At 43.2% G+C, this 26,828-nt stretch overlaps 2 protein-coding genes across 5 annotated transcripts in view; both read right to left on the bottom strand.

Annotated features, from left to right (window-relative positions):
- Positions 1 to 152: 152 nt before the first annotated feature.
- Positions 153 to 12,216, bottom strand: LOC306930143 (mannose-1-phosphate guanylyltransferase catalytic subunit beta). Of its 3 annotated transcripts, XR_013790857.1 has the most exons (11): positions 12,036 to 12,216; positions 9,968 to 10,100; positions 8,934 to 9,014; positions 8,662 to 8,710; positions 7,895 to 8,040; positions 5,342 to 5,500; positions 4,997 to 5,075; positions 3,916 to 4,043; positions 3,295 to 3,477; positions 474 to 2,535; positions 153 to 395 (listed from the first exon to the last, which is right to left on the bottom strand). XR_013790857.1 is itself a non-coding variant. In XM_079510897.1 (10 exons), coding segments are annotated over exons 1-10 (1,092 nt in total). In that variant the 5' UTR covers positions 12,038 to 12,216; the 3' UTR covers positions 153 to 2,403. The 3 variants fall into 3 exon arrangements, 2 of the variants coding, with proteins under 2 accessions (XP_079367023.1, XP_079367024.1); XM_079510897.1 differs by having other exon boundaries at positions 153 to 2,535; XM_079510898.1 differs by having other exon boundaries at positions 153 to 2,535; positions 11,963 to 12,214.
- A 700-nt stretch (positions 12,217 to 12,916) lies between these two features.
- nisch (nischarin) overlaps positions 12,917 to 26,828 on the bottom strand; it is a 35,801-nt gene continuing 21,889 nt past the window's right edge. For both annotated transcript variants that reach the window (XM_079509433.1, XM_079509434.1), the window contains 15 exons: positions 26,552 to 26,646; positions 26,221 to 26,276; positions 25,305 to 25,520; positions 24,129 to 24,355; positions 23,237 to 23,457; positions 22,238 to 22,623; positions 21,379 to 21,548; positions 20,413 to 20,491; positions 19,938 to 20,106; positions 19,620 to 19,770; positions 18,869 to 18,994; positions 18,224 to 18,376; positions 16,789 to 16,952; positions 16,167 to 16,321; positions 12,917 to 15,337 (listed from right to left, as the gene is read on the bottom strand). In XM_079509433.1, coding sequence (XP_079365559.1) covers positions 14,995 to 15,337; positions 16,167 to 16,321; positions 16,789 to 16,952; positions 18,224 to 18,376; positions 18,869 to 18,994; positions 19,620 to 19,770; positions 19,938 to 20,106; positions 20,413 to 20,491; positions 21,379 to 21,548; positions 22,238 to 22,623; positions 23,237 to 23,457; positions 24,129 to 24,355; positions 25,305 to 25,520; positions 26,221 to 26,276; positions 26,552 to 26,646 — 2,711 coding nt within the window. In that variant the 3' untranslated portion in view covers positions 12,917 to 14,994. The remainder of the gene's footprint in view (positions 15,338 to 16,166; positions 16,322 to 16,788; positions 16,953 to 18,223; positions 18,377 to 18,868; positions 18,995 to 19,619; positions 19,771 to 19,937; positions 20,107 to 20,412; positions 20,492 to 21,378; positions 21,549 to 22,237; positions 22,624 to 23,236; positions 23,458 to 24,128; positions 24,356 to 25,304; positions 25,521 to 26,220; positions 26,277 to 26,551; positions 26,647 to 26,828) is intronic.

Below are 26,828 nucleotides of genomic sequence, written 5' to 3'. Positions count from 1 at the left end.
CCTAAGCCCTAAGTCAAAATTGGTTATTTGTGGGGATCGAAAACACACATATTGGAGCCCCAAAAACACAAAATAAATTGAAAAGGTTGAATTGTATGTTATAGGTCCTTTAAGGTCTAAAATACCTTTATAGTAAAGAGTGACACAAGATAGTTTATTGAAAAGTCTTGATCCCTATTTTTATTAGTTTTGTAGCAAAATGAGACAGAACATTTGAGTGTGTTCCATCCACTATATTCATCTCATATAAAACAATACATTCAAACAGTGGATCATATTGTTTTTCCCTAACAGTGCTGAATATTTTGGGTCTGGACTGGTTTAGAATTGGTTCCATACGTTAGCAGTAAGCACTGAACATTTATGATAATTACAAAACAATTTGAAGCCATTTTCTTAAAAGGACCACACCAGTGATCTGTCATGTTTGCCCACTGACTACAAGTCACATTCTGACCTTAAAAAAAACATACAGTAGGCCTACTGTTAGTTTGATTTAGGAAGAACTTAAGTCATTTGTTCTACAATTTTGTACAGACCTGGTTTGTTCATTTACCAACATTAATGCCAAAAAGCCTACCCATTCATTCAACACACACACACCTAAACTATTGCTTCACTACTAGTGGGAAACCATGTTAGCTACATACTGCCTACAGTTAAATTCTCTCGTAAACAAATATAATCTGTTTGTGTTTGCATCATTTGGACAGAAGAGACAGACAGACAGACAGACAGACAGACAGACAGTGTCTTATACTAGACAAGATGTGAGTTCATAGCTAAACAACCGTATAAGATTACTGGCATTTTATTTCAGTTTGATAACTACCTTTAGCCTACTTCCAAACTAAGGCCACATGTTCACTAAATTACTTCAAGTTTTGTTTGTGTATCATGTGTGTGACATTTAAAAACAGTTATGTTAGTGGAAATAAAACTTCCATTTCCTTTTTATATGAATTCTGAAGCACTTAACTATTTTGGTTACGGTTAGGCATTTTAATGCATTCTAAAGTAGGCTATGGACTCATTTGAAAGGTTTAGGAGAAAAACAGTTGCAAGTGATGGTGTTTTGCCAACATTGACACAATTATTCAGGTACGTTTGATGATGAAATGATTTGGGAATTGGGACAAAATGTAAACAAACAGGAAACAGTTTATGTAAGATATGACTGAAGTTGCGATAAACAATGACATCTACTGACAACGGTATGGTCCTTAAGTTCAGCACTTTTCACAGTGCGGGAGCACGGCAAAAGAAAGGAAATATAACTAAAAAGAAATACATACTGTAACAGGACCCTCACAGGCAGGCAGACAGTCCTTCCAGACTCATCTACAAACCAACATGAGTGGTCAAACAAAGAGATCTCTGCAGTTGTACAGATATGGACAGTTATTTGGCATAACATCACATAGCTAGTTGCTTAGCACCAGTCCTCCTGGCCTCCCTTCACTGGATTGATTTTAAGATTTTACAACCAGTAAAAGTTACATTTTAGACATTCTGGAAACGTATGAGCCTGTGTCCTTAGATCCTCAGACAGGGCTTTCTTGATTGTTCCCCAAACTCGTCTCATCACTATGGGTGATGATCAGGCTTTTGACTAGTCTGGGAATACCCTGCCTCAGGACTGGTTGCAAACTCAGTGTCATCTTTTAAATCAATTCTGAAAACCTACTTTTATACCAAGGCCTCTCTTAGATAATTTTGCTTATTGTTTTGTTTTATTATTGTACATGATCTTACCATCAGTTTTTAAGCTCAAACCTTCAGCATATTACATACAAAAACAATTAAGCCGAATCGTTCTTAGTGTACTGTATTTTATATTGACATCGTAAAGCACGAGTAACCATGATTTGAAAAGCACTTTATGCGTCATTATTATTAACAGTTTAGCCGTTGAATAAAAGCAATGGAACACTAGTGGAAGCCGTATGTTACTTGAGAAGAACACTGGCGCCTGTGATCACACTTCACAGCTGTTGTATTTACCAAAACTCCCTCCTTTTCGTGTTGTTCTGTTGTTTAACCACTTTAATCCAGGCATCCGAATGGTTCCCAATTTCTTTTGTGGTTAAGTGGTTCAGTGGTACAGCAGCATTTATGGTTGGATTACTGTTGAAAAAACTGGTGAGAAGCCCTACTGTAGTTGTCACCTATGTTACTTAATGGGAAGTTAAGGAACAAGGTCCAGCTTGCTTGGCATCGTCACTGGTCCGTCGCTGCGAAAACCACCTCAGAACAAGTTTGTTCTAACACACTTCCATCCTTCCATGATTCTATCTAGTATCTGTCTCTCCATCGACATAAAAAGTCTATCTACAGTATTAGTGACTACTGTGTGTCCTTCATTCTCCTTCAGTGTTGTGCTGCTGTGATTGTCAGAGGTGTTTACATGATGATCCTGGGTTCAGGCACTGAGTCACTGATAGATTTGTGAGGCAGAACGTTGGCTCCGTTCAGGTACAACTCGTCATTGACGATCACATCCTCCCCAAGTACTGTTACGTTCTCCATACGCACCTGCAACAAACAGCACACAGTCAATGCAGGACCACTTCTAGAATATACATCGTCGCTGTCGGGCAGAAACCTCATCTCCATATTTTGACGTTTTTTCGTAACTTAACTAGCTTGGGATCTAGCCTGATTCACTATATTCTGTGGATTTCTTTTGGCACTTTGAGAAAAAAATCCACGGAACGTAGTGAATCAGGCTAGATCCCAGGCTATAAATTAACACACTACTTGATCATATTATAGCAGAGGCTTTCAGCTGATTGTGAACCAGGGACCACCATCCTGACTAAGAATCAACCTATTCCTATCCTACGGTTACCCTTATTACATTCTCTTACCTTTACTTCCATTAAACTACCCTTTTCTGTGGAATTGACACACTTCAACGGAACAGTGCACACGAGTTTAGTGCACTTTTCCGTGGAAGAAAATACAAAATCTTCATTTTGCTACATTACTAAGTGCATGGTCAGGGACCACATGCAATACCTTCACGGACCACCTGTTAAACCTCTGTACGATAGCATCGCACAAAAGTAGCAGATCCACAAGCTTGAAACGTAAAGAGACACGTTTTAAGCTTGATCTACTACTTTGGTCTTTTTTTTATTTGAATCCAGCAAAGTACAAGTTGTGATTTTAGACATATACAGCAATAGTATAATAGTACAGTAGTAGTGTATATACTGTAGCAGGGTATACGTAAGGATAATTCATGATCAGTGCTACAGTTGTAGTAAAACATATTTGTTCTGAACTCACCCACTGGCCCACACATGAGCTCCATCCCACAATGCAACTCTCCAGCCAGGAGTGCGACCGAATGCGTGCTGCTTTCAGGACGGTACATCGTTTTATCCTCACGCCATCCTCCACAACCACGCCTGCTCCGACCGTTACATTAGGCCCTATCGTACAGTTCTGTCCTATCTGAGCTGTAGGGTCCTACACACAGAGAGACAGAGGAAGAGGGACAGACACACACAGAGAGGGACATACACAGACAGACACACAAACAGATGGAGACAGAGACACATACCAACAGACATTAACAAAAGAGACTAAACTCATGCACTGTAACCTGGAAGTTATCGCTACATATTAACCAGTGCTTAGTATGCGTGAACACAAATGTCAGAACTCATGGGACCTGAAATGCCAGACTTGACTGTGCCAGCTTCCATTGAGTGAAGTCGGTGTAATGTCCAATTTAACCGTAAAGGCTCAATGTGTGAATGGGCGAGGTGATTGTCCAGTTAATGGGCCAATGCAATGCTGCCATTCTAACATAGGATTGGTGAATGACGGCATTTTTGTCATTTGATGAAAGTAAAAATCCACACATTTTTCCAAACAAGCTAACCAACTAGCCAGCCAACTCACAACCAGCACGTTTCCAAGGAAGCCGGGTCCTGTGCGTAGCTTATCTGGTGCATGTTGCCGTAGCGATTGCAGGTACATACACATCCCTGTCAGGAAGTCTTTAGGCTGACCAATGTCCATCCAGAAACCTACGCACACGTACGGACACACATAGACACAGCATGAATCAGTATGTGCAGGATTGTAATAGTAATAATAGACACTCTACTGGTCTCTAGTACTGCTGGTTTTCTATCCTACCAGGATCTCTAATGCAGCTGGTTTGTATGTGAGGCCAGAGAATGATTAAGGCCATACACTTACGTTTGGTAGCACTGAGAGCTGAAAAAACCAAACACAAGAACGCCACACATTTACAACCATGACACCGAGTCTACACACATTTACAACATACAACCATGACACAACACATTTACATCCATAACTCTACACATTTACAACCATAACTCTAATTACAGCCATAAATCTACACATTTACAACCACAACACATCTACAACCATAACTCTACACATTTACAACCATCATGACTCTACACATTCACAACTTACAAGCATGCTAGCACACACAGCCACACACCAGGCATACTGTAGGCACACGTGCCCCGCCTCCCAACAGCTCTGGTAACATGAAGGAAGTCAGCGATTGTGCAGTGGGCTCTCCTGAGTCCCGACAGCCAGGTACGTTCACAAACAAACTGTGTACAGTGCCCCGCTCAGCTGTTTATAAACCAAAACGCAGTTTGGGCTTATTTTCACAGGCTGCAGCTGCTGCTCTGTTCACAATCGTGACAGGTACCCTCACAACTGCTGTACAGTATCCCCGCTGCGCTGTTTATAACTTAAGCCAAAAAACAGTCAGTTTGGGCTGTTTTCACCGGCGGCTGCGATCGCAGGGGGGTTGCTGTCGGAGGACCAGCCTGCGTCGGGGCCTTCTGACGTCTAGTTACGCCCCTGTACAGTAGGTCTCATCACCAGCCGTTTTGTGGGTGCAGGCTGCAACCAGAAGCCAGAGAAGGCTGCACAAAAGGGTAGAGGAATATTAGCATTAGTGCCGTAAGCGGCAGTACTGTAGCATCATTACCTTGTAGCTCCATGGCGTACAGTTGTCCCTCCTCTGCCATGACAGGGAAGATCTCCTTCTCTATGGACGTTGGTCTGAGCTGCAGAGAGACAATAAGACCTTAATATACACAATGACCTGAACAAAACGTAATCATATTATAGGCCAACTACTACATTTTAGTAGTTTTAACCCATTCCACAAATGTCTTCTAACAGTTTTCTGAAAAACACATGTTGCTACAGTATCAGTGGTTCTCAAACTTTTTCATGTCAAGGACCTGAACCCCCCCCCCCCCCATCTCAAAATATTTAGTTCCAGGGACCCGGCAGAGGCATAGATTCAAAGATTTGCATGCACGTATACCTGTATGCGTTTCAGTATGTGTGTGTTGAAGATGTACATTCCAGCGTTGATCTTGTTTGAGACAAAGGTTTGAGGTTTCTCCACGAAGCGCTGGATTCTGCCGCTGTCAGTCTCAAAGATCACAACACCGTATTTAGAGGGCTCCTCCACGCGTGTCACCTACAGACAGACAGACAGACAGACAGACAGACAGACAGACAGACAGACAGACAGACAGACAGACACACACACACACACACACATTAAAACAACAAATCTAAATAACATATGTAACAAATACCTGTAAACCACATACTGTACTTAAATCAAATACCAAAGTGGAAAAAGCGACACTCCAAACTCCAAAGTAAAGGATGCAAGACTGGCTCGGATACAAATTCTCATTGTATTGCCAACGCTTATGCATTTCTGCCTCAGCCTTTCGAAGAACAGATAACATTTTTAATCTGAGCCAGTCTTGCATCCTTTACATTCATTGGAGTGCCTCTTTTTCCACTTCGGTGGCATTTAAGTTTTTATCGCTGAGCACCCACTGCCTACACTAAAAGGATATCCTGAGGATGTGCACCGGTTTTAATTTTTACAACTAAACAACATACATTTGCGTATGGTAAATGGTGTGTCATCATCGTGTTTTTACGTCCAGAGACTTATCATCTTTCCTTTTTTTCTCCCAATTTAGTCGTTATGCCAATTCCTTAAGGTATTGATTGAATTAACACAGAAATGCAAATGGCACGAGTACAGTCATACACTTCGTCTAAAACCCCCAAAAGGTCCTGATAGGACTTGTTTCCCATTGAGGTACTGTAATCCCATGTCACCGCTGACCCCTACTGGTTAGTTGGTTAGGCAGGGAGCAGACGAGCATGTGATGCCACCAGTCTGTTTCTTTTCACCTGACAGTGAGGAGTTTGGAGGAACATGCTATTCCTCTCCCTGCTCAACAGCACTAGACCAACCGGCTAGTGCAGTGACAGATCTCTTTCAAAATCGCTTCTGAATACACATCGTTACGTTAAGAGTTTCTTACCTATGACACCTCTAATGTTGTAAAAACAATAATTGCTGTTATAATATTTTAATTTAAAAAACTGCAAACAACAAAGCAAATAAAGATGACAGTCTTTGCTTTACAAAGCACTTTGTAACTTTGTTCAGAAAAGCGCTATATAAATTAATTTATACAAATTTCTGCCTCCTCACCTGCTCCAGCAATTGGAGACATTAGTGACCTGCCGGAATATGTGACCAATCTTGTGGACTTCACATAACACCAATATCAGATGTGAATCACTGCTGTTTGTTTGTTTGTTTGTTGACAGGGATAAACTTAGTATACTCCCATTTTACGTTCGGACAATGACGTTATGTGAAGACCACAAGGCGCCGGCGGTCACATATTTCAGCAGCTCACCAATTTCACATTAAAGCCTCACTATGACACTTTTTGAATGAATAAAATAAAATTGACCAATCTGTATGATATGAGTATATTAATACAATATAACGCATACAATGGTTGTGTTTTGTCTTCGTACTATTATATTGAGACATTTAGACCGTGTCAAAGGTCAAGTTTGACCAAGATTCAATTTATAAAGAAAAGTAAGAAAAAAAGATTACAGGGTTCAAATGTGGGGTTTAAGGGGAATAGTGCTGCTTTAACATGCCGAAACAGGCCGAAATGTGAGTGTTGGAATTAGTCTCTAGTCTCCACAGTGGTGGGAAAGAACTTTAACCATGTGCCACCTGAAGAACTTTAACCATGTGCCACCTGAAGAACTTTAACCATGTGCCACCTGAAGAACTTGAACCATGTGCCAGCTGAAGAACTTGAACCATGTGCCAGCTGAAGAACTTTAACCATGTGCCAGCTGAAGAACTTGAACCATGTGCCAGCTGAAGAACTTGAACCATGTGCCAGCTGAAGAACTTTAACCATGTGCCAGCTGAAGAACTTGAACCATGTGCCAGCTGAAGAACTTTAACCATGTGCCAGCTGAAGAACTTTAACCATGTGCCAGCTGAAGAACTTGAACCATGTGCCAGCTGAAGAACTTGAACCATGTGCCAGCTGAAGAACTTTAACCATGTGCCAGCTGAAGAACTTGAACCATGTGCCAGCTGAAGAACTTTAACCATGTGCCAGCTGAAGAACTTTAACCATGTGCCAGCTGAAGAACTTGAACCATGTGCCAGCTGAAGAACTTTAACCATGTGCCACCTGAAGAACTTTAACCATGTGCCACCTGAAGAACTTTAACCATGTTCCACCTGAAGAACTTTAACCATGTGCCACCTGAAGAACTTTAACCATGTGCCACCTGAAGAACTTGAACCATGTGCCACCTGAAGAACTTTAACCATGTGCCACCTGAAGAACTTTAACCATGTGCCAGCTGAAGAACTTTAACCATGTGCCACCTGAAGAACTTTAACCATGTGCCAGCTGAAGAACTTTAACCATGTGCCAGCTGAAGAACTTTAACCATGTGCCACCTGAAGAACTTGAACCATGTGCCACCTGAGCTGTCTGTCTGTCTCTCTCACCACTATGGTCCCCTCGTTGCCGTGGCGGCTGTGAAAGGCGAGGAGGTCTGTGAAGGGGAAGTCGCAGATGACATCAGAGTTCAGGACGAAGAACGGCTCATCGTCATCACCACCCAACAACTCTTTGGCCAGAGCCAGGGGACCCGCTGGAGAAAGACAAAAACACACACACGGTCCGGTCAGTCTCAATGTCCACGGAGAGCACACTTTGAGTGGCAGCGCCAGTCTGCTATGCATATCTATGGTAAAGACGGACTGGAGCACTCCTCTCCCCTGTGCCCGAGCATTGCTCCCGACACCCAGCGTTTTTTGTTCAACTTTTAGAAGAGTTTTGATCCTCCTGGCTGTGTCTGACAATCCAGTGATTTACGACCCGACTCCGAGTCGTCATCGTGACCATGAGAAGCCCTTGTTTATCCTTGTTTCAGCTAAGCTATTTGTGTTAATAACAAATAATAGATGAGGATATTTGAGCACAGCAATGGTTGGTGGGTTTGAACGTTGTGGGTGTTATTAAACGCTGAATGCGAGCGATGGACCTGATGATAACCACGGTGCTCTTCAGCTCAAAAGGCCCTGACAACGCTGAGGAAGACCTGGTAGGTTGAAAATCGTCTATTGCTCTGTACGTGGAGAGGTAACATGGACATTTATTGTGAAAAGGGCATTTACTGTGTGTAATAGCCAGTGCTAGAATCTAAAATGACACAAATGCTTTCCCAGTTTTAATGGGTTATGGTCCAGTAGGAACTGGTAGATGGACTCACCTGTTCCCAGTGGCTCCGTCTCATGAGACAGAGAGATTTTAATCCCAAGCTACAAATGAAACAAATTATTGTATTATTATTATGAACAGTAACGGTGCACGACAAGGACAGCTAACAATTAACCACTTACATTTCTATTTCAAAATAGCAATCCACAGGCATGACACATTGTGAGCTTGTAGATCTTCTCTTTTTGATCATTTACATCACAAAGAAACATTTTATGTGGTTCTTCTGAGTGTCAGATGCATTGTGGGAAATACTGTACTAACCCTCTGCTCCTGTATTCTCATCTCTCTCTCCAGCAGATCAGACATGTAGCTCACAGCTAGAATCACATGGTCCACGCCAGCCTACACACACACACACACACACACACACACACACACACACACACACACACACACACACACAAATGTAAAAATCAGTCAGTCATCAACAGTTTGACTGGCTGAAGAGAGACGTTCCTCTGGCTCTTTTGTCATTGGGCAGAACTACGTGACGGCTGAACAGGAAGCACTGCATGGTGAGCGAATCACTGGAAATCTCCACGCCCCGAGAAAGGCTTGCCCATGTTGAAGCTGCGAGACGTACTGGTGAAAGCTGGAACTGCTAGCGGGCCCCTGAACTCGTTTGCACTTCCGCATTTGCCAACCAAAATTTGGTTTGGCAAATGCGGAAGTAGAGCGTTCTCGAAGTTGCTCACGCCAGTGAGCAACTTCCATTGAAATTAATAGCGGGGGGGGGGGGGGGGGGGTCCCTCTATCCTTTATAACTCTGTGGAAATCTCTCATTTTGACCAGAGCCTCAGCATGGTGCAGGAGGAATGGTTCGTTTACATATGACTCTGTCTCTCACCTTGACCAGAGCCTCTACTTGGTGCAGGAGGATTGGTTTGTTTACATATGACTCTGTCTCTCACCTTGACCAGAGCCTCTACTTGGTGCAGGAGGATTGGTTTGTTTACATATGACTCTGTCTCTCACCTTGACCAGAGCCTCTACTTGGTGCAGGAGGATTGGTTTGTTTACATATGACTCTGTCTCTCACCTTGACCAGAGCCTCTACTTGGTGCAGGAGGATTGGTTTGTTTACATATGACTCTGTCTCTCACCTTGACCAGAGCCTCTACTTGGTGCAGGAGGATTGGTTTGTTTACATATGACTCTGTCTCTCACCTTGACCAGAGCCTCTACTTGGTGCAGGAGGATTGGTTTGTTTACATATGACTATGTCTCTCACCTTGACCAGAGCCTCTACTTGGTGCAGGAGGAATGGTTTGTTTACATATGACTCTGTCTCTCACCTTGACCAGAGCCTCTACTTGGTGCAGGAGGATTGGTTTGTTGCAGAATTCCACCAGTGGTTTTGGCACACTGAGCGTGAGGGGGCGGAGCCGGGTTCCATAGCCACCAACCAGAATCAGAGCCTTCATCGTCCTGAAATCACCATGCCAACAAATTGTAACCAACACAATTCAATTAAATTAGACTTTTAACAACAGAAAGAATATATAAAACAGTGGAGTTGAGCTGCAGGTTACAAAACTAAACATAACGTCATCACTGACAGATTTGGTCCTGAATAATGCTGTGCTGAGGCAGTTGGAATTGGAAAACTATTCAATTTTCAGAGTAATCCATTATTGAGACATCTAAATGTTTGTATTTTCAACTTTCAACTGTTCCGCAATACCCAGTACCCTCAGCCAGCTCAATCTGTCTTGAAGTGTCCATGAGAGGAGCACTTCCCCAGTGATCATAATAGTTGGGACAGGATAAACACTCAAACCCTTGCATCCCCATTCTGGGAATGTCATAATAGCTGAACATTCCACAAAAATAGTCCTGGGGGATCCCAGTCAACAAAGTGTATATAGGGTTTAAGTCAGAGAACAGTCCAGGTCTTCCTGACAAATACCCCAACAACTAAAGGAGACACAAATGTAAAGAATCTATTTATCCTGCATTATCCAGAGTTCTGATCTCATGACTGAAAGAAATGTTTTGTTAATCTAATCTTTTTTATCTATTATCCATCACTAACCAGGATAAGTCTGGTCTGAGTCCACACCCAACCTCTCAGCAATGGCTTTGGTTATGTCACACAACTACATCTCAATAGACCAAGACAATACGCACCCACCCAGTCAATCAGCACCTTATGCCCGCTCTGTGCGTCACTTGGTACATAACAATGAGGTAGGGCAGGGCAATTATTAATAACCAAAATATTTAAAAATACTGAAAGTTAGAACCAATCCTTATCATCCTGTTCATGTAATACAAATAATATATAATATAATATATATAATAATACAAGATTTCTTACAAATCAACAGATCGACACAAAAACTAATTATTCTAAATTGATTTGCAGTGTTGGTCATTCCACGAATGCCTGGTCTTTACAAGCTGTACTTCATTGTAAAGGTGACTAATCAACAATTAAAATGAATGTGACTAATCAACAATTAAAATGATATAAAATACAATACTAATTTATTAAAGTGGAGAAATAATTGACCAACATTAAGTTTTGCTGAGTTTATTTATTTGACAATTTGGCAATTTATGTATAGTTTGAGCTGGCCTGAAGACCTAAACCTGATCCAGTAGGACTGCATTCCTGACAACAATCACTTCTCATATTATGACCTGCAGCCTGACATGAATGAATGAATGAATGAATGAATGAATTAATGCAATACTATCCTGCTAGTGGGTGATTCGTATCAAACCAACAGTTACAACAACAGTGCAAGAATTTGAACCGATTCAGAAGTAAACAAAACGATTCGGTCATTGAATGACAGCTGCATGCATGCTACTGTTAGCATCTTCCAGCTATAGCCTCCAACAGTCATGCACTATAAGAACTATGAGAAGTATTGACGTATGGTCATATTATTTTATATGGTGTCTCTACGTGAGGCTCTCGGTCTGTACATCACTTTCCAACACGGACTTCCAATTGGTGTCACCGTACGTTCGTGTGCTTGAACTTTCCACAGTTCATTGACAATTTGACATTCTAGCTCACTGAGGCTAACAACAGCTAACACTGGCAGTGATTGGCTTAAACCAGGCAGTAACAGATTTGTGTAGTCATAATGACAACAACACAGTGAGTGATATTATTAACACATACTTTTAACAGACACACAGTACCTCCTTTAACAGAACAGTTTACACAGTAATTATTTCTTACAGAGTACACTTTCAAGGCATAACAGCCACTATTAAATGAAGTATATCGTTATTATTATGCATCAGTAGTGGTATTATATAGTAGTACTTACAGTGAGTTGAGTCACAGTGTGTGTACAATATCCTATGTGTAGATGGCATGAATGACCATAGAATGACACGTACATTAGAATATCAGGATGGATTCCACTGTTTCTGTTCCTGGATCCATGGTGGGCGGAGCTGGGACCGTACCATTATGTAGGTAGGTAGGTACCCTTCCAACCAAGTATCCTTCACTGACTGACTGCAGACCGCGCAGACTGCACAGGCGCACATCTACAACAGAACAACTGCTCTTTTCGGCGAGCGACACCCTCGTCCTCATTACCTCATAGATATTGCTCGTCCTCGCCCGATGGAGTAGGACCTACTCCATCGGGCGAGGACGAGCAATATCGTTGCTCGGATAATCCCAGAGCCTTAGATATAGATGGCCTGGCCTGGCCTGGTTACTGTCTCCATAGCCCCCTCCATCCCTCCCTAACAATAATGTAATAATGTCTCTGTTGTCCCGCCTCTTCTTCGACTTTTGACCAATCAGATGGAAACAACGTGGCGGGGGGAGGTGCGGATAGAAGTAATAATAATAATCGTTATAATATTAATATATCTATTCTATTCATTTGAAATGATTGCTTGTTTAAATGTATTCTTATCTGTGAAATATACATTATTTTTTTGTTATGTCTTTGTTTCATTTTCACAATTTGTGAAGTTTTCTTTTTTTTTTACAATCTACCTGAAGCAGACTTGAATTGGTTAATTGTTGGGGGTTTGTCTAAACAATGGGATGTGTGTATGTGGATACTGTATGTATGTGGATTTTGGCAGGTCATTTCTCCACCAGGCAAAACTGGTATGTGGTTTTTCTTACATCTGAAGGAAGACGTCGTGTAAAAGTGTGAACTGTAATGTTAATGAAGAGTAAAGTTGCTGTGTAAAAGTAAAAAAATCAAACGAGAAACAAAAACAAAAAAACACATGTATGATAGTTTGTTTTTTTAAAACATATTTATTAAAGGTTGTTCCTTAATACTGCATCTTATGTTTCCACATTGAAGCAGAAGGAAGTCGTCAAGCAGATAAAACAATAGTTTCGTTTAGACAACTCAATACAGCACTGGCTGTTATTGGTCACCTTGCATTTGGTCAAGTGATGCGATAGGTTAAAAACAATAAATAGGAAATAATAATAATTGAAACATTATATCATTATGAAAATAACCATCATATATATTGTCGCTGTGGAGCAGAAACTGTTCTCATAAATTACTGCCATTCTAAAAGAAAATCCTTCTGTATAATATTATGCCGAAAATAAGGAGGCAATGTTTAAAGTTAACTCCGTTTTCTTTAACAAATTAAAAGTACTCTATTAACAAGAGCTTAAAATAATAACTACATTGTAGATTATGAATTGATTAATACATAGGACCACAATGGAAAAAGGCTTTTTTGTTTTATCCCTTTACTTAGCATTGCTTGCGTAATTGTACTTGCTGTACTGTTTGCAAACTGTAAATAAAGTCAAAAAAGTATCCAATTGAACACAGGGTCTTTTTTCCATTTCCTGAAAAGTAACGGTTTTATACAACCACCAGCAACAGTGTGTGTGAGTGTGTGTGTGTGTGTGTGTGTGTGTGTGTGTGTGTGTGTGTGTGTGTGTGTGTGTGTGTGTGTGTGTGTGATATCACTTTATTTGAATACATAGACTGACATACTGTCAACAAGGAACTGCCAGGATTTACCGCCCACGGATCTATAAACTCAGTCAATGACCAATGTCAGGGAGATAATCAATATCGTCGCTGTCGGGTGGAAACCTTGCATGTCAAAAACCATTACTTTTCAGGAAATTGAAAAAAAGAACCTGTGTTCCAATGGACCCACTGTTGTAATTATTTAGTCCTGTTAATACTTTTCATTGCTTCAATATTTACATTAAAAAAAACCTATAGATCTGCTATTTTCACTACTTTTGTGCAACACTTTGTGAAAAAGTAATACATTTAATTTACAAAAAACATAACAATTTGAAATACTACACCGGTGCCCGTTGGGACCTGTCTACTCGGGAACAATGCATATTGGAAATGCATGCCACACCCGGTTGTACCTGATGTCGGAGTGACCTCTGTGTCCGACTGTCTGTCTGTGTCCCTTTTTTATGCCCATATGTGGAGATCTCTGTACCTCACCTGTCTGTGTCCCTTTTATACCCATATATAGAGGAGTTCTGTGTCATGCATGCACAAATATAGAGTCCAGGCCAGTCTATGAAGTCAGTACTATGATGTCATATTGATGATATCAGGATTGGGGATTTTTGGGAAAGCTGATGATCCGACTCACTTTCCACTCGGTGCATATCTGTCTCTGGTCCTCGGTGACCCACGTTTGAAGGTGGTCAGCCAATATATGAGCGTACCGGTTGGATTGACGGTTCTGGACAACCAGGTTCTGGACAACGAGATCTCCCATGACGCTTGCACAGAGTTTGAAGTCAGTCGGACACAGTGACACACTGATGGACATAGATTTTGTTCATCAATAGTAGGATTGAGATACAAGGTTTCTACCCAACAGCGATATACAGTATAAACAATAAACAATTAGCTCTGAAATGTAAAACCATTAAAATAATAATAATACTAAAACAATAATTATAATAACAATAATGACATTATTTTAATCTTTGTCAAAGATAATCTTCATTCAAAAAGGAACACAAAAAATATGTTAAATAAAGCAGATTGTTACAAGCTGCTGTGTGTGTGTGTGTGTGTGTGTGTGTGTGTGTGTGTGTGTGTGTGTGCACATGTGCACTGAGAAGCCGTTAAGAACCCAGAAACAACGTAAACAGGAAGTCAAATTTTCAGGACTCTGTGGCACTGTTCAACATCATATCCATGTTCAATTATTAATGTATAAAAAAACACTGTCTGTCTGTCTGTCTGTCTGTCTGTCTGTCTGTCTGTCTGTCTGTCTGTCTGTCTGTCTGTCCATTAGATGCAGAGTTCACATCATCAGTAGACTCCAGCCAACCAATCATACCGTTTGCCCGGCCTGTGAGTTGGGCCAATCAGCCGGTGAGTTCCACGGGCAGTTCTCGACTGCAGAGAGCCTCCCACTGGCGCGCCAGGAGAGAGAGGAGTCTCTCCCTGCTCTCTGCTCCTGGTACCAGGATGCACCACTGCACCTCCCCGACCGCACCTCCTCCCACTGCACCTGCACCTCCTGCTGCTGCACCTCCTCCTGTTGCTTCCGTCTCCTGGTTGAAGTGGTCCATGGTCAGGTGACACAGGAGGTCCGGTCCGCTCCAGTCGTCAAACACCAGAGTGAGAGCCTGTGGGACCGGCTGGTAGCCCAAAAGAACCCTGTCCAAGTCCCGAATCCTCCGCCACTCCCTCACCTGGTACTTCTCCCTGGACAACATAGAACATATCGCTTTAACCCTAACATCCTTGTTCTGGGGAGAACATTCAGAGAAAATAGCCAATCTACAAGCCCTCAACGCACAAGTAGATGTAGAAGAGATTTGGTGTAGAGGGGGAACAAAAGAGAAGACCAAGTACATAGCTAACCACAGGACGAGACTGTCCTCCGTCTCTTGCTGAGCGAAGCATTTAGAGTTTAGAGACAGTTTTGGAAGTGCAGCTTATAGAAAAGTATTCTGAAAGTTGAAGGTCTGAGAAATCTGGCATCAAAGTTTTCACAAGGATTTTCAGTTTTCACACTTACTCAGCTCCACCCACTGAGTTTTGTTAATTTTATCGTAAGATAAAAATAATAACATTGTCATTAGGCTAACATTGGCTTTCAAAGTTTGCAGGATTGGTCCGTTTTGACCAAAAAGCCTCAAATCATGAACGCAGTGTGCAATTTACATTTTTGGAACAAAATCAAATCATCCAATTGCCATCCAAAGCGTAAGAAGAAATGGTACCCTTTTCACATTGGCCTATTATAGCGCCACCAGGAGGCCACAACCTGACCTGCCCTGGTGGTGACCTGTTATTTCTGTGCCCAGCAGGTGGTAGCATAAGCACAGCTAAGCCTTGCCACCGTTCACTCCGTAATGACCCGCCGTTTAATTTCCGGGTTATCAGGGAGGTGCTAAAAGGTAAAGTGACGGTCGCCGCTTTCATATATGGAGTATACGGGGGGTACGAACATGTCCGTAGATGGCTGATGCCGTACCCTAGACTAGAGGGTACGAGTATAATCGTAGATCACGAATTAATGATGACACACCTGGAGGGAGGTTCCTTGGCCAAGTCAGGCAGAGGGTAACTGACATAATCCTCGTCCAATAGGAAGATGTCTGTAGAGGTCAGGATCAAGGTCCTGGGCTCCAGCAGGGGGTTGGGGGAAGGGCCAGTGCCAGTGGGACTCCCAGGTGTCTGGACCTGGACGGAAGGAAGGAAGGATGGAGGAAAGGAAGGGTAGAAGGAAGGAAGTGATAAAAACAAAGGACGAAAGAAATGAAAGTTGAACCAATTAAACCATGTAAATGAACCTAGTAAATCAGTACGAAGTTGTGAGTTGTAGACAGACCCTACTTACTACACAATCACAAACTTAGTCTGTGCTCTTAGAAACTATAGCTGGAAATTCAATGGAATGCACTGAAGGCAATGATAGCCAGCCAGGTGGACAAGCATATGAATAAACAACAATATGTTTTTTAATGTTTGCGACCTTTGTCAGATGAAATCGCTCACGAATTGTTTTCATCTTGTTTTTCTAAATAGCACTGTACGTTTGGGCAGTATGGGCTGTCAGAACGAGAATCGGTTGACAATAATTGACCTAGTTGTCCTAGTACGTCCACCCAATGCATCCCATGGAGTGTTCAGCTCAGCTTAGTGTGTACCTGGAAGGCCAGCAGGTAGAGGAGGATGTTGAATGAGGATGAGGATGAAGAGGCAGCCGTCTTCCTCTCTGCCACGATGAAGGTGAGATCTCCCATCTCCTCATCACTGGGATAGATAAACCTCACCCTACCACCATGAACCAGCTCGTAGTTCTTCATCTTACCTGCAGGGGGTGACGTCACGCACGCACGCACGCACGCACGCACGCACGCACGCACGCACACGCACACGCACACGCACACACACACACACACACACACACACACACACACACACACACACACACACACAATCATGCCATTATATCTATCTATTCTAAGTATCTCTCTCTCTCTCTCTGTGGGTCTCAACTAGTGGTACGGGGACCACCAGTGGTCCTTGAGGGGGTTCCAGGTGGTCCCCAGCTAAATGATCCGTAACCCCCGTAGATCTTTAACCATTACGAGACGTTACGCGTCCATTTGATTTCATTTTCATTTTACACTCTCAAGAGTTAATTATTGTTAATTATTGTTAAAGGTATATTCAGTGATTTCACTTAATTCAAATATCACTTATTTTTTCTTATTTTTTGGTTAATCCTCCCTACTATAAAGTGTGCTGACCATATGAGAAGTTCCTCCCTGTCCCCAGTGAGCCCCTGGGGTCAAAAAACCTTAGTTTCGGTTTGGGCTTTGGGTGGCAAAGCCTTCATCCAATCAGGATGAGAGGGGCCTTCTTCCAATCAGGATCGAGCGGGGCGGGTCTTGGTGCGCATGCTGTTGGCCTGTTGCGTGTCCCCCCACTGTAGTGCGTGCATGTGCACATCTTGTTGTGACTGTAGATGGATGGATGTGTATGTGTACCAGTGTCTTTGTGGCTGTAGATGGATGGATGGATGGATGGATGGATGTGTATGTGTACCAGTGTCTTTGTGGCTGTAGATGGATGGATGGATGGAGGGATGGGTGTGTATGTGTACCAGTGTCTTTGTGGCTGTAGATGGATGGATGGATGGATGGATGTGTATGTGTACCAGTGTCTTTGTGGCTGTAGATGGATGGATGGATGGATGGATGTGTATGTGTACCAGTGTATTTGTGGCTGTAGATGGATGGATGGATGGGTGTGTATGTGTACCAGTGTCTTTGTGGCTGTAGATGGATGGATGGATGGATGGATGGATGTGTATGTGTACCAGTGTCTTTGTGGCTGTAGATGGATGGATGGATGGGTGTGTATGTGTACCAGTGTCTTTGTGGCTGTAGGTGGATGGATGGATGGGTGTGTGTGTATGTGTACCAGTGTCTTTGTGGCTGTAGAGTGTAGATGGATGGATGGATGGATGGGTGTGTATGTGTACCAGTGTCTTTGTGGCTGTAGATGGATGGATGGGTGTGTATGTGTACCAGTGTCTTTGTGGCTGTAGATGGATGGATGGATGTGTATGTGTACCAGTGTCTTTGTGGCTGTAGAAGTCTTGCTCTGTGGATTCAGGTTGAGGGACCTTCTCCTGGAGACTGAGGACTGCCATCAGCTGCTGTAAGAAGGCATGAGTCCCAAAACTGTCTCTGCTGAGACAGCACACGATCTGATCTGCACTACTACCTACGCACGCACACGTGTGCGTGTGTGCGCACACACACACACACACACACACACACACACACACACACACACACACACACACACACACACACACACACACACACACACACACACACACACACACACACACACACACACACACACACACACAAATGAGGACAAAAACTATGACTAAATATATATTAACAATTTCGTCAACAAATAAAAACTAGACTAAAATGTTGGGGAGGACTAGTGGACCATTAGAACTAAGACACCGCATTTTATGCTTGGCTGTGCATGGGTGTCATATTCAGAAAATAGGCCATCTACAAGCTCGTAGATCAGGGATTATGACGCCGTCAAGGCCTGCCAAAATAAAAGATTGTCGACAAATTCAACTGTATTTAGGTTTAGGTGTAGTTTTATTCAAAAGACTATGACAAAATGATCAGAATTTGCTGTCAAAATTAACACTGCTACCAGGACCTCTAGTATTGCTGGTCAACTGACCTACGACCCGGAAGTACTGGTCAAATAGCCCCACGTTGACAGACAACAGGTCAGCCAATCGGATGGTCAGATAGTAACATGACTCCGCCTCTGGATCTCTGCACGCTGAATCTGACGTTTCCCACACTGATGGCGAGAGAGAGAGAGAGAGATAAAGAGAGGGAGAGAGGGAGGGAGAGAGATATATATATATTTTTAAATATTTTTTATCCCACGATTTTGTAACCCATTTTTCACCCCTGTGTCAATTATCTAACAAACCCTCTACAAACCCTCCGCCAACCTAGTCCCCATATATGGGGGACATGGGGAGAGCAACGGACTTGAACTCATGCTTCCTTCATGCCTGAGTGTCCAAGTTGCTCCTTTACACCTGACAGGGGGGAGTTTCCCTGGTTGGACGTAGCGCATGGAAGGAACACGTTATTCCAACCAGTTCCTTTCCCCTCCATCAGTCTCTAAACTGGCCAGGGGGAGGCAGTTTAGAGACCAGGATTACTGGATGTTTTTTGTGAGGGTACCTACCCTAGAGAGAGATATTTACATTGACTGGAAGTCATTCATGTTTATTTTTGTGGTGTTTAAAATGGCCACCTGCCATTTTAATGGAAAACATGCACACGCACACGCACACACGCTCACGCACACACGCACACGCACACGCACACACACACACACACACACACACACACACACACACACACACACACACACACACACACACACACACACACACCAATTACTGTCTTACATGAGTGGTGAGTAAGCGAGGAGGCAGAGTCCTCCAACAGGAAGTAGATGGCGTTTGTGGAGAGCAGCAGACAGGAAGTGAGCTCAGCCTCAGGGGATTTGTAGAGGACCACAGACAGCCACAAGACCTGTCTCACCTCCTCCCCCTCAGTCTGACGTGCACACGCACACGCACACGCACACACACACACACACACACACACACACACACACACACACACACACACACACACACGTTACAATTTACGTGTGCGTTACAATTTCCCTACACAGGGAATTGGGTAGTGTCCAAAGAAGTTTTTTTCTTCTTTTTTTTTACCTGTGCTATGTTGTTGTGGAAGTATTCCAATAGGCCTTGGCCTTCCAGCCCAGCGAGGAGCTTCAGTCCTGGGGAGAGGTTGAGTGCGAGGTGGGGGGGTGGCTGGTTCTCCTCTCCCAGGCTCTGAAGCAGAGAGGAGATGCTCTGGACTGGAGGCTGCTGGGACACACTGTGATGGAAAACAAGCTCAAATTATTAGACAGAGCTTTCCAAGCATTGCTCGCATCATATATCTACATTAACGTTGGCAGTTGTCAGTGTCAGAGGCTGTGACACTTTGGACACAGGCTATGCATGATTGATGAAAGAATTGGTGAATATAACTCATGCATAGTAAAGTGCTTTGAAAAAATTGCAATATAAATTAAAATTATTTAAAGTTATTTTAGGAAATGCTTTAGTTTACAATGTGCGGCCGGTCATCCATTCACACAGACGGTGGTGGAAACTCAGAGTGAGTTCAGATGTGGTTTACCTGTAGGTGAAGCTGGCTGGGTTGGGTGGTGTAACACACAGACAGCAGTGTCCTGTCAGATCTCTGCCTCTGGACTGACCTAGGATCAGAACAACAAGTACAAACACTCACCTAGGATCAGAACTACAAGGACAAACACTGGCCTATAGGATCAGAATTACAAGGACACATACTGGCCTAGCATCAGAACTACAAGGACAAACACTCACCTAGCATCAGAACTACAAGGACAAACACTGGCCTAGCATCAGAACTACAAGGACAAACACTGGCCTAGCATCAGAACTACAAGGACAAACACTGGCCTAGGATCAGAACTACAAGGACAAACACTGGCCTAGGATCAGAACTACAAGGACAAACACTGGCCTAGGATCAGAACTACATGGACAAACACTGGCCTAGCATCAGAACTACAAGGACAAACACTGGCCTAGGATCAGAACTACAAGGACAAACACTGGCCTAGCATCAGAACAACAAGGACAAACACTGGCCTAGGATCAGAACTACAAGGACAAACACTGGCCTAGCATCAGAACAACAAGGACAAACACTGGCCTAGGATCTCTGGTCAGCATCAGAAGTTGTCAAACATCCTACTTGGTCAAACACCTGTTCTAATCTATTAAGACCTGAGTATGATTCTAATTTCACAGTTTAAAAAAAAAAATGTGAGTAGGCTATATATAAACTTATGTATGTATATATCAGTGGTGCTCAAACCTTTTCATGTCAAAATCCGATATTAAGTATTACGATATGTACCAAAGACCAGGGGGGGAGCAAAGATTTGAAGAAAAAAATGAATGAGCTTGTATATCTGCTATTTTTGAATAGCCAATGTATAAAATAATGATTAAAGTGGTTAAAAATCTAAAATGACACAGATTCTTTCCCAGTTTGAATGGTTTAACACCTGGTCTAGTTCATTGAATGTTGAGTGGTTCGTTTCTCTGGGCTTACCTGGTTTCAGAGCAGCACTAGTAGTCCTGGGGAGGACCAGGGTCTTCAACCCAGACAGAGAGTCTCTTCTCTCCCTCAGCTGACCCAGGAACAGCAGTCTGTCCTGGGCTAGAGGAAACACCAGCAGCAGCCTCCACTGGCCCAGCAACACTTCCAGCACATGGTCCAACCTGCACACAACATCATTTACATATAGACCACAACACAACTAAATAGAGACCTGTGTATACTGCGTATCAGAAACCAGTGGCAGTGGCAGGCATTTTGTTTACCGGCTCTGTTTCCACAGATAAGATAGAAAGCCCATTCATTCAGCCCATAGAAATTTCAGAAAATATGTATTTTAAGCATGGTACCAAAGCTGCCCAGGCTCCCGGTGAATCATGACCATGAAACATTTGATGCTGTGTCAAAAGATATTTGAAAACTGCAAAAAAGGTTACAAGTGTTTTGTGGTTTTCAAATATTGCGGTTTTCAATATCGTACATTGTGGTCCTGGTCCCCAAGCACAGTGGTTCTCAACCTTTTCAGGTCGTGACCCCCCAAAATAATCATATTTGACCCCATATTTGTAGGAGTTGAGGCATTATATTAGCTTGACTTGGTTCCATAGATAAATATTGTGAAAATATCAGATCTACAAGCTTTGCGTTGCAAGGCGTTTTGCGCTTGTAGATCAGCTATTTTCACAATTTTCTTCCAGTTTTTATAGTATAGTTTGTTGATTATTTTTATGCAGTAATGGTCTTCTTTTTCTGAAAAGTCCTTAAATTGTCACTTCACTGTCATCTGGGGATGACAGTGAAATCACGTGGGGAGTGGGGACCCTGAAGGGTAAAAGGTGGTTTAAATAAATACCTGTGCTGGCCTGCAGGGGGTGCTGAAGGACGTGTGGGGTACAGGGCCACGGAACCCAGGGGAACACGCAGCAGCCTGCAGCAGGACGAGTCCAGCACCTCAGCGTCGCTCCTCTCCCTCTCCGCCAGCCACCTGAAGTTCACCTTCATCACCAGCAGGTGGCGCGGTGTGAGGAAGAGCAGCACGGGGGCGCCCGCCGTGGTCTCCCCGCCGGCCTCCTGGGCGAGGAGGTCCGACAGGAGGGGGGAGGGCTCCGAGGAGGAGGATGAGGAGGAGAGGAGGAAGGCTGGGTATCCACCCTGGGGAGTCTGGTTCTCCTCCACCTCCCAGGAGGTGAGGAGCGGGCGGAGGAGAGGAAGGGGTGTCGGGTGGGGCTCTGAGGGGAGCTGAGGGAACAAACGTGGAACATTAATGAATCGATTCTAAAACGTCTTCGACTGCATTCTACGTACAAACCACTGCTGTCAGGTGGAAACCTTGTACTGTATGACCTTGTAGATCTGCTGTTTTCACTACCTTTGTGTGACACTTGTATGATGAAGTAGTAGGGCATTAAACAAAAACAAACAAACAAACGTAGATGTTTCTGCCCGACAGCAAATAAATACAGTTGTCAAGTTATTGCAGTGGGCCCCCAAACACTGGCAAAATCAAACAATCATATATTAAAATTGGCTAGTAATATAAAATGCTCATACTGTGGAAGTTAGTTCTAGTAGGTACAGTCACCACTCACCACCACCTAATCTCCTCCCATTGCCATCCATCCAAACCATTCTGAGGTGAGATACCTCCATCTAGCACCACCATTATAGTCATATTTTAATATACATGAACAAATAATATAAGAAGAGGCGTCACTATGTTTCTATTCTTCTAATAGACGGTAAAACAACATTGAATCCCTCAACTCCTACAAGTCTAAGTGCTTGGCTGGGGACCAGGGGGGGTCACAACCTGAAAAGGTTGAGAACCACTGAGTCAGAGAGCAGCTCTTACGTTGAGCTGTGCAGACAGCAGAGCGGTGGTGTCCGTGATGGACTGCGCGTCAGAGAACAGGAACCACGTGGTGTTGCTGGAGGAGTGACGCAGGACCAGACAGGAGGCGGGGAGGAGGTCCGAGCACGAGGAGGACAGCAGGAGGACATGGGAGTACGGCAGCAGGAGATCTCTCTGGAGGAGACCCACCACCTCCTTCTGACGCTGGACCTGCTCCTCAGCTGAGGGCAGAGAGGGGAAGATGGGACAAGAGGAGTGCAATTCATATCAATTCATATAATATTAGTACGTTCCTTCCTACCTCAAGGAATTAGTCTCCCTACGACCCTCAACCTCCGCTCTTAAAACACCAACCTCCTCAAACCCACCAAGACCAACCATAGCACAAGAGGTGACCGGGCCTTCTGCTCGGTCACCCCCGAACTGTGGAACACCCTGCCCGCCCCCCTTGGGAGCACCAGTCGGTTGACTCTTTTAAGAGTGGACTAAAGACTTTCCTTTTTAACAAAGCATTTTTATAGCTATGCCCTTATGTTTTCAATGTTTTGTTGTTCCCGTTTCTTAGATGCTTTTAATGGTGTGATGTTTCTTCTGTTTTTATTTTATTCATTTGCTCATTGTAGCACTTTGAGATTCTCACAAATGTAAAGTGTGTTATAAATAAAATCCATTATTATTATTACATTAATATGAATACAAATTCAGATCTACTGTATATGCTCACAACACATCACAACAAGCTTGTGGATCTATAAGCTTATAGATCTGTAGATGTGGGGTTCTAGTATACAGCCCTAGGGAATTCCGGTCATCTAAGTTTATAGATAGTAAATAGTATCTTTGCATAAAAGTAGGAGAGGAGAGGAGGGGAGAGGCTGGTCAAAATGTGTACCTGTGTCGTGTTTGGTTGAAGTGAGGTCAGTTGACATGTAGAAGAGTCCCAGCAGGCTGTCTGTCAACACAAGACACGCCTCCATCTGTTGTAGAGTTTTCTCCACCCGAACACAGTGACACCACACCACCCTGCTCACCTCCACCCCCTGCTGCTGGGGTGGACTGCTGGCCGGGACCTCCACCTTGGAGTCGTCTAGTCCCATCTCAAAGTAGCCTGGACCTGACCTAGGATCACAATGAGAAGACAGGATGACTCTAGGATCACAATGAGAAGACAGGCTGTAACTGATAGTACAGCCAATCACTATTTTACAGTATTTCTTACCTAAAATGTCAAAATCCTTTACAAACAAGCTGCCAGAGATAAGCATGGAGTGTCACTCTGCACTGCTCCTGCCTGCCTGTAAGCTCCTTGGCCGGGTGCAGCTTCTGGCTTTGATCCAGACTACCGGAGCACTCACTACTAGAGCACAACCTGCTCATTTACAAGTGTCACTTATAACGTTGGACAAGCCCACATGATTGCACTTTGCGAATGTTCGCACTGTCATCACACTACGTGTCTCACAACACGTTCTAATCATTGATCATTCATACTGTCTGACTCGCCGACAGCCTCACAACAAAACGTAAACAAAGATGTGAATATGGTACGTGCATCTCAGTGGAAATGGAGCTTACTTCATCTTCCAACCAATTACTTGTCGTTCGACACAAGGCAGAGTTGGGTGGTCAGGCCGTCATTCAGAGGCTGTGTGACAATATTGGTTGTAGTTGTTGTGGTGTGAAAACCATTTGTATGAATACATTTGAGTATGCTAGGGTTGACGATGTTAATAAAAATCACACCCGTGTGAACTGAGTGGTGTAAGGTATTATATAGCCTGATCAGCTGTGGTCTGACGTAATGTCTGACGTAATGAAATCACACCCGTGTGAACTGAGTGACCATAGCAACCATGCTCATTTTTTTGGTACGAACAACGTGGACACGTGAACTAACAAAGCCAGTTGTTGGAGTGGTTTACACCACTCAAAAATGTAATAGTTTTTAAATAATGTCTAATTAAATCAAAATGTTCCACATCAAGTGAGCTTTGAGATATTAATTTACATAAAGCACCTGCAGGTAAAAGAAACAAGTGACTTATGTTATGGGTATTGTAGTGATTACCTGTTACTGGGGGTGAGTACCTCCGTCTCCTCACCTCCAGACTCACACCTCCTCTCCTCTACCTCCTTCCTCCTCTGCTTGTCTTCCTTCTCCTGGAGGGTGGAGCCCAGGCGCTGGGAGAGCTGGGAAATGAAGTCTTTGTTGGAAGAGGAGAGGGAGAGGAGGTGGGAGAGGAGGACCGGGCAGGAGTTCACGATGGAACCTTCCACTGGTTCACTATGACAACAAGAGAGAAGAGTAGAAAACTGAACACTGTAAGCTATTTTAATAGCTTACAGTGTTCTACTTCCTTACAACATTTTCCTTATGAAATATAGATATGATGAACAGAGGCATCTTAGTTGCACTTTTTCATTAGACTTAACCATATTTTTCAAAGCCTTGGGAATAATAATATATCTATAGTTAAAAGTAGATTTTGGAAGCTAATTGGGCAGAGCATCAAGGCAGAAGGTGGATGTCTTAAGACGTCACACAGTGGGGGTATCCGGGTGGTGCCTACCACCATGGAGACAATGGGGTTGAATCCTCTACGGCAGAGCTTCTCAAAACTGGAGAACTGGAAGGAATCGCTAGACATGTCTACACCAGAGTTTCAAAACTGTTCATTTCAAATGACTGCTAGTTTGATATGAATTAGGCCAGGGACCCCCTTTTGACATAATCGTTTAGAGACGTTTACCTCCGGGACCCTATAAAAAGACACTATGAATATGAAATCCTCAGTGTTAGAGGGCATACTATACCCTCTAACACTGACTAGAGGGTCTGCGTGTGACATCATCATCATACCCGGTTATGCGGGAACGCCTACTACTACCGAGTGGCAAAGAAATACTTTCTGGCCTTGACAGCCCATACATCCAAACAGAAAAGTCCTACAGTATCTGATTGCATTAAACATGCACATGCATACCTGGTATGTATGTGTTGGTGAGTAGAAGTGTGACAGCTAGACAGACAGACTGGTTTCTGGTTCAGAAGATCAGAATTATGACAAGAAATTACTTTCATACAAAGAATCAACATGTTAATGATAATGTAGAGATAGGTGTCATTCCCGGAAAATAAACAAGTTCATCAACATGTCAATGATAGTACACAGTGGTCATCATTGTAATATAAACAACAGGTTGACAAATGTGTAAAAATCTTTATATTACAATAATGACCACACCTAACTGTACTTAACTGTACTTTCTACTTATCACGCAGCTTAACCAAATCAATACTTCAGTTGTGTTTACCTGTGTTGTGTGTTGTGTGTTGGTGGTTGGCGGTGGGGGGAGAGGGATCTGGATGGTCGGGGGGGAAAACAATTCTTCTTGTCCCATGTTTACTTCTGAAAATGGCACAAACAACAACAGCACAGAAAATCAAGGTAAGGTCGCTCATGCATATTGCTTACTTATATTAATAATACACTTATAATGTGTCAATTACATGCTATTTGTTTTCTTTTTTCACAACTCCCATTTGAAGTTCACCAACATTTTGGAATCATACTTGTCAAACTAAAAGTAA

The sequence above is a fragment of the Electrona antarctica genome, assembly GCF_951216825.1.
Source record: "Electrona antarctica genome assembly, chromosome: 9".
Lineage (NCBI taxonomy): Eukaryota > Metazoa > Chordata > Actinopteri > Myctophiformes > Myctophidae > Electrona > Electrona antarctica.
Note: the sequence above shows the minus strand (reverse complement) of the source record. Positions and strands in the feature narration are given on the sequence as shown.

Coding starts and splice junctions, on each gene's coding strand:
- LOC306930143 (XM_079510897.1), bottom strand. Junction 8,711..8,933: donor TGAGAATACAGGAGCAGAGG/GTTAGTACAGTA, acceptor TTTCATTTGTAG/CTTGGGATTAAAATCTCTCT. Junction 2,536..3,294: donor GCTCATGTGTGGGCCAGTGG/GTGAGTTCAGAA, acceptor TGTTTGTTGCAG/GTGCGTATGGAGAACGTAAC.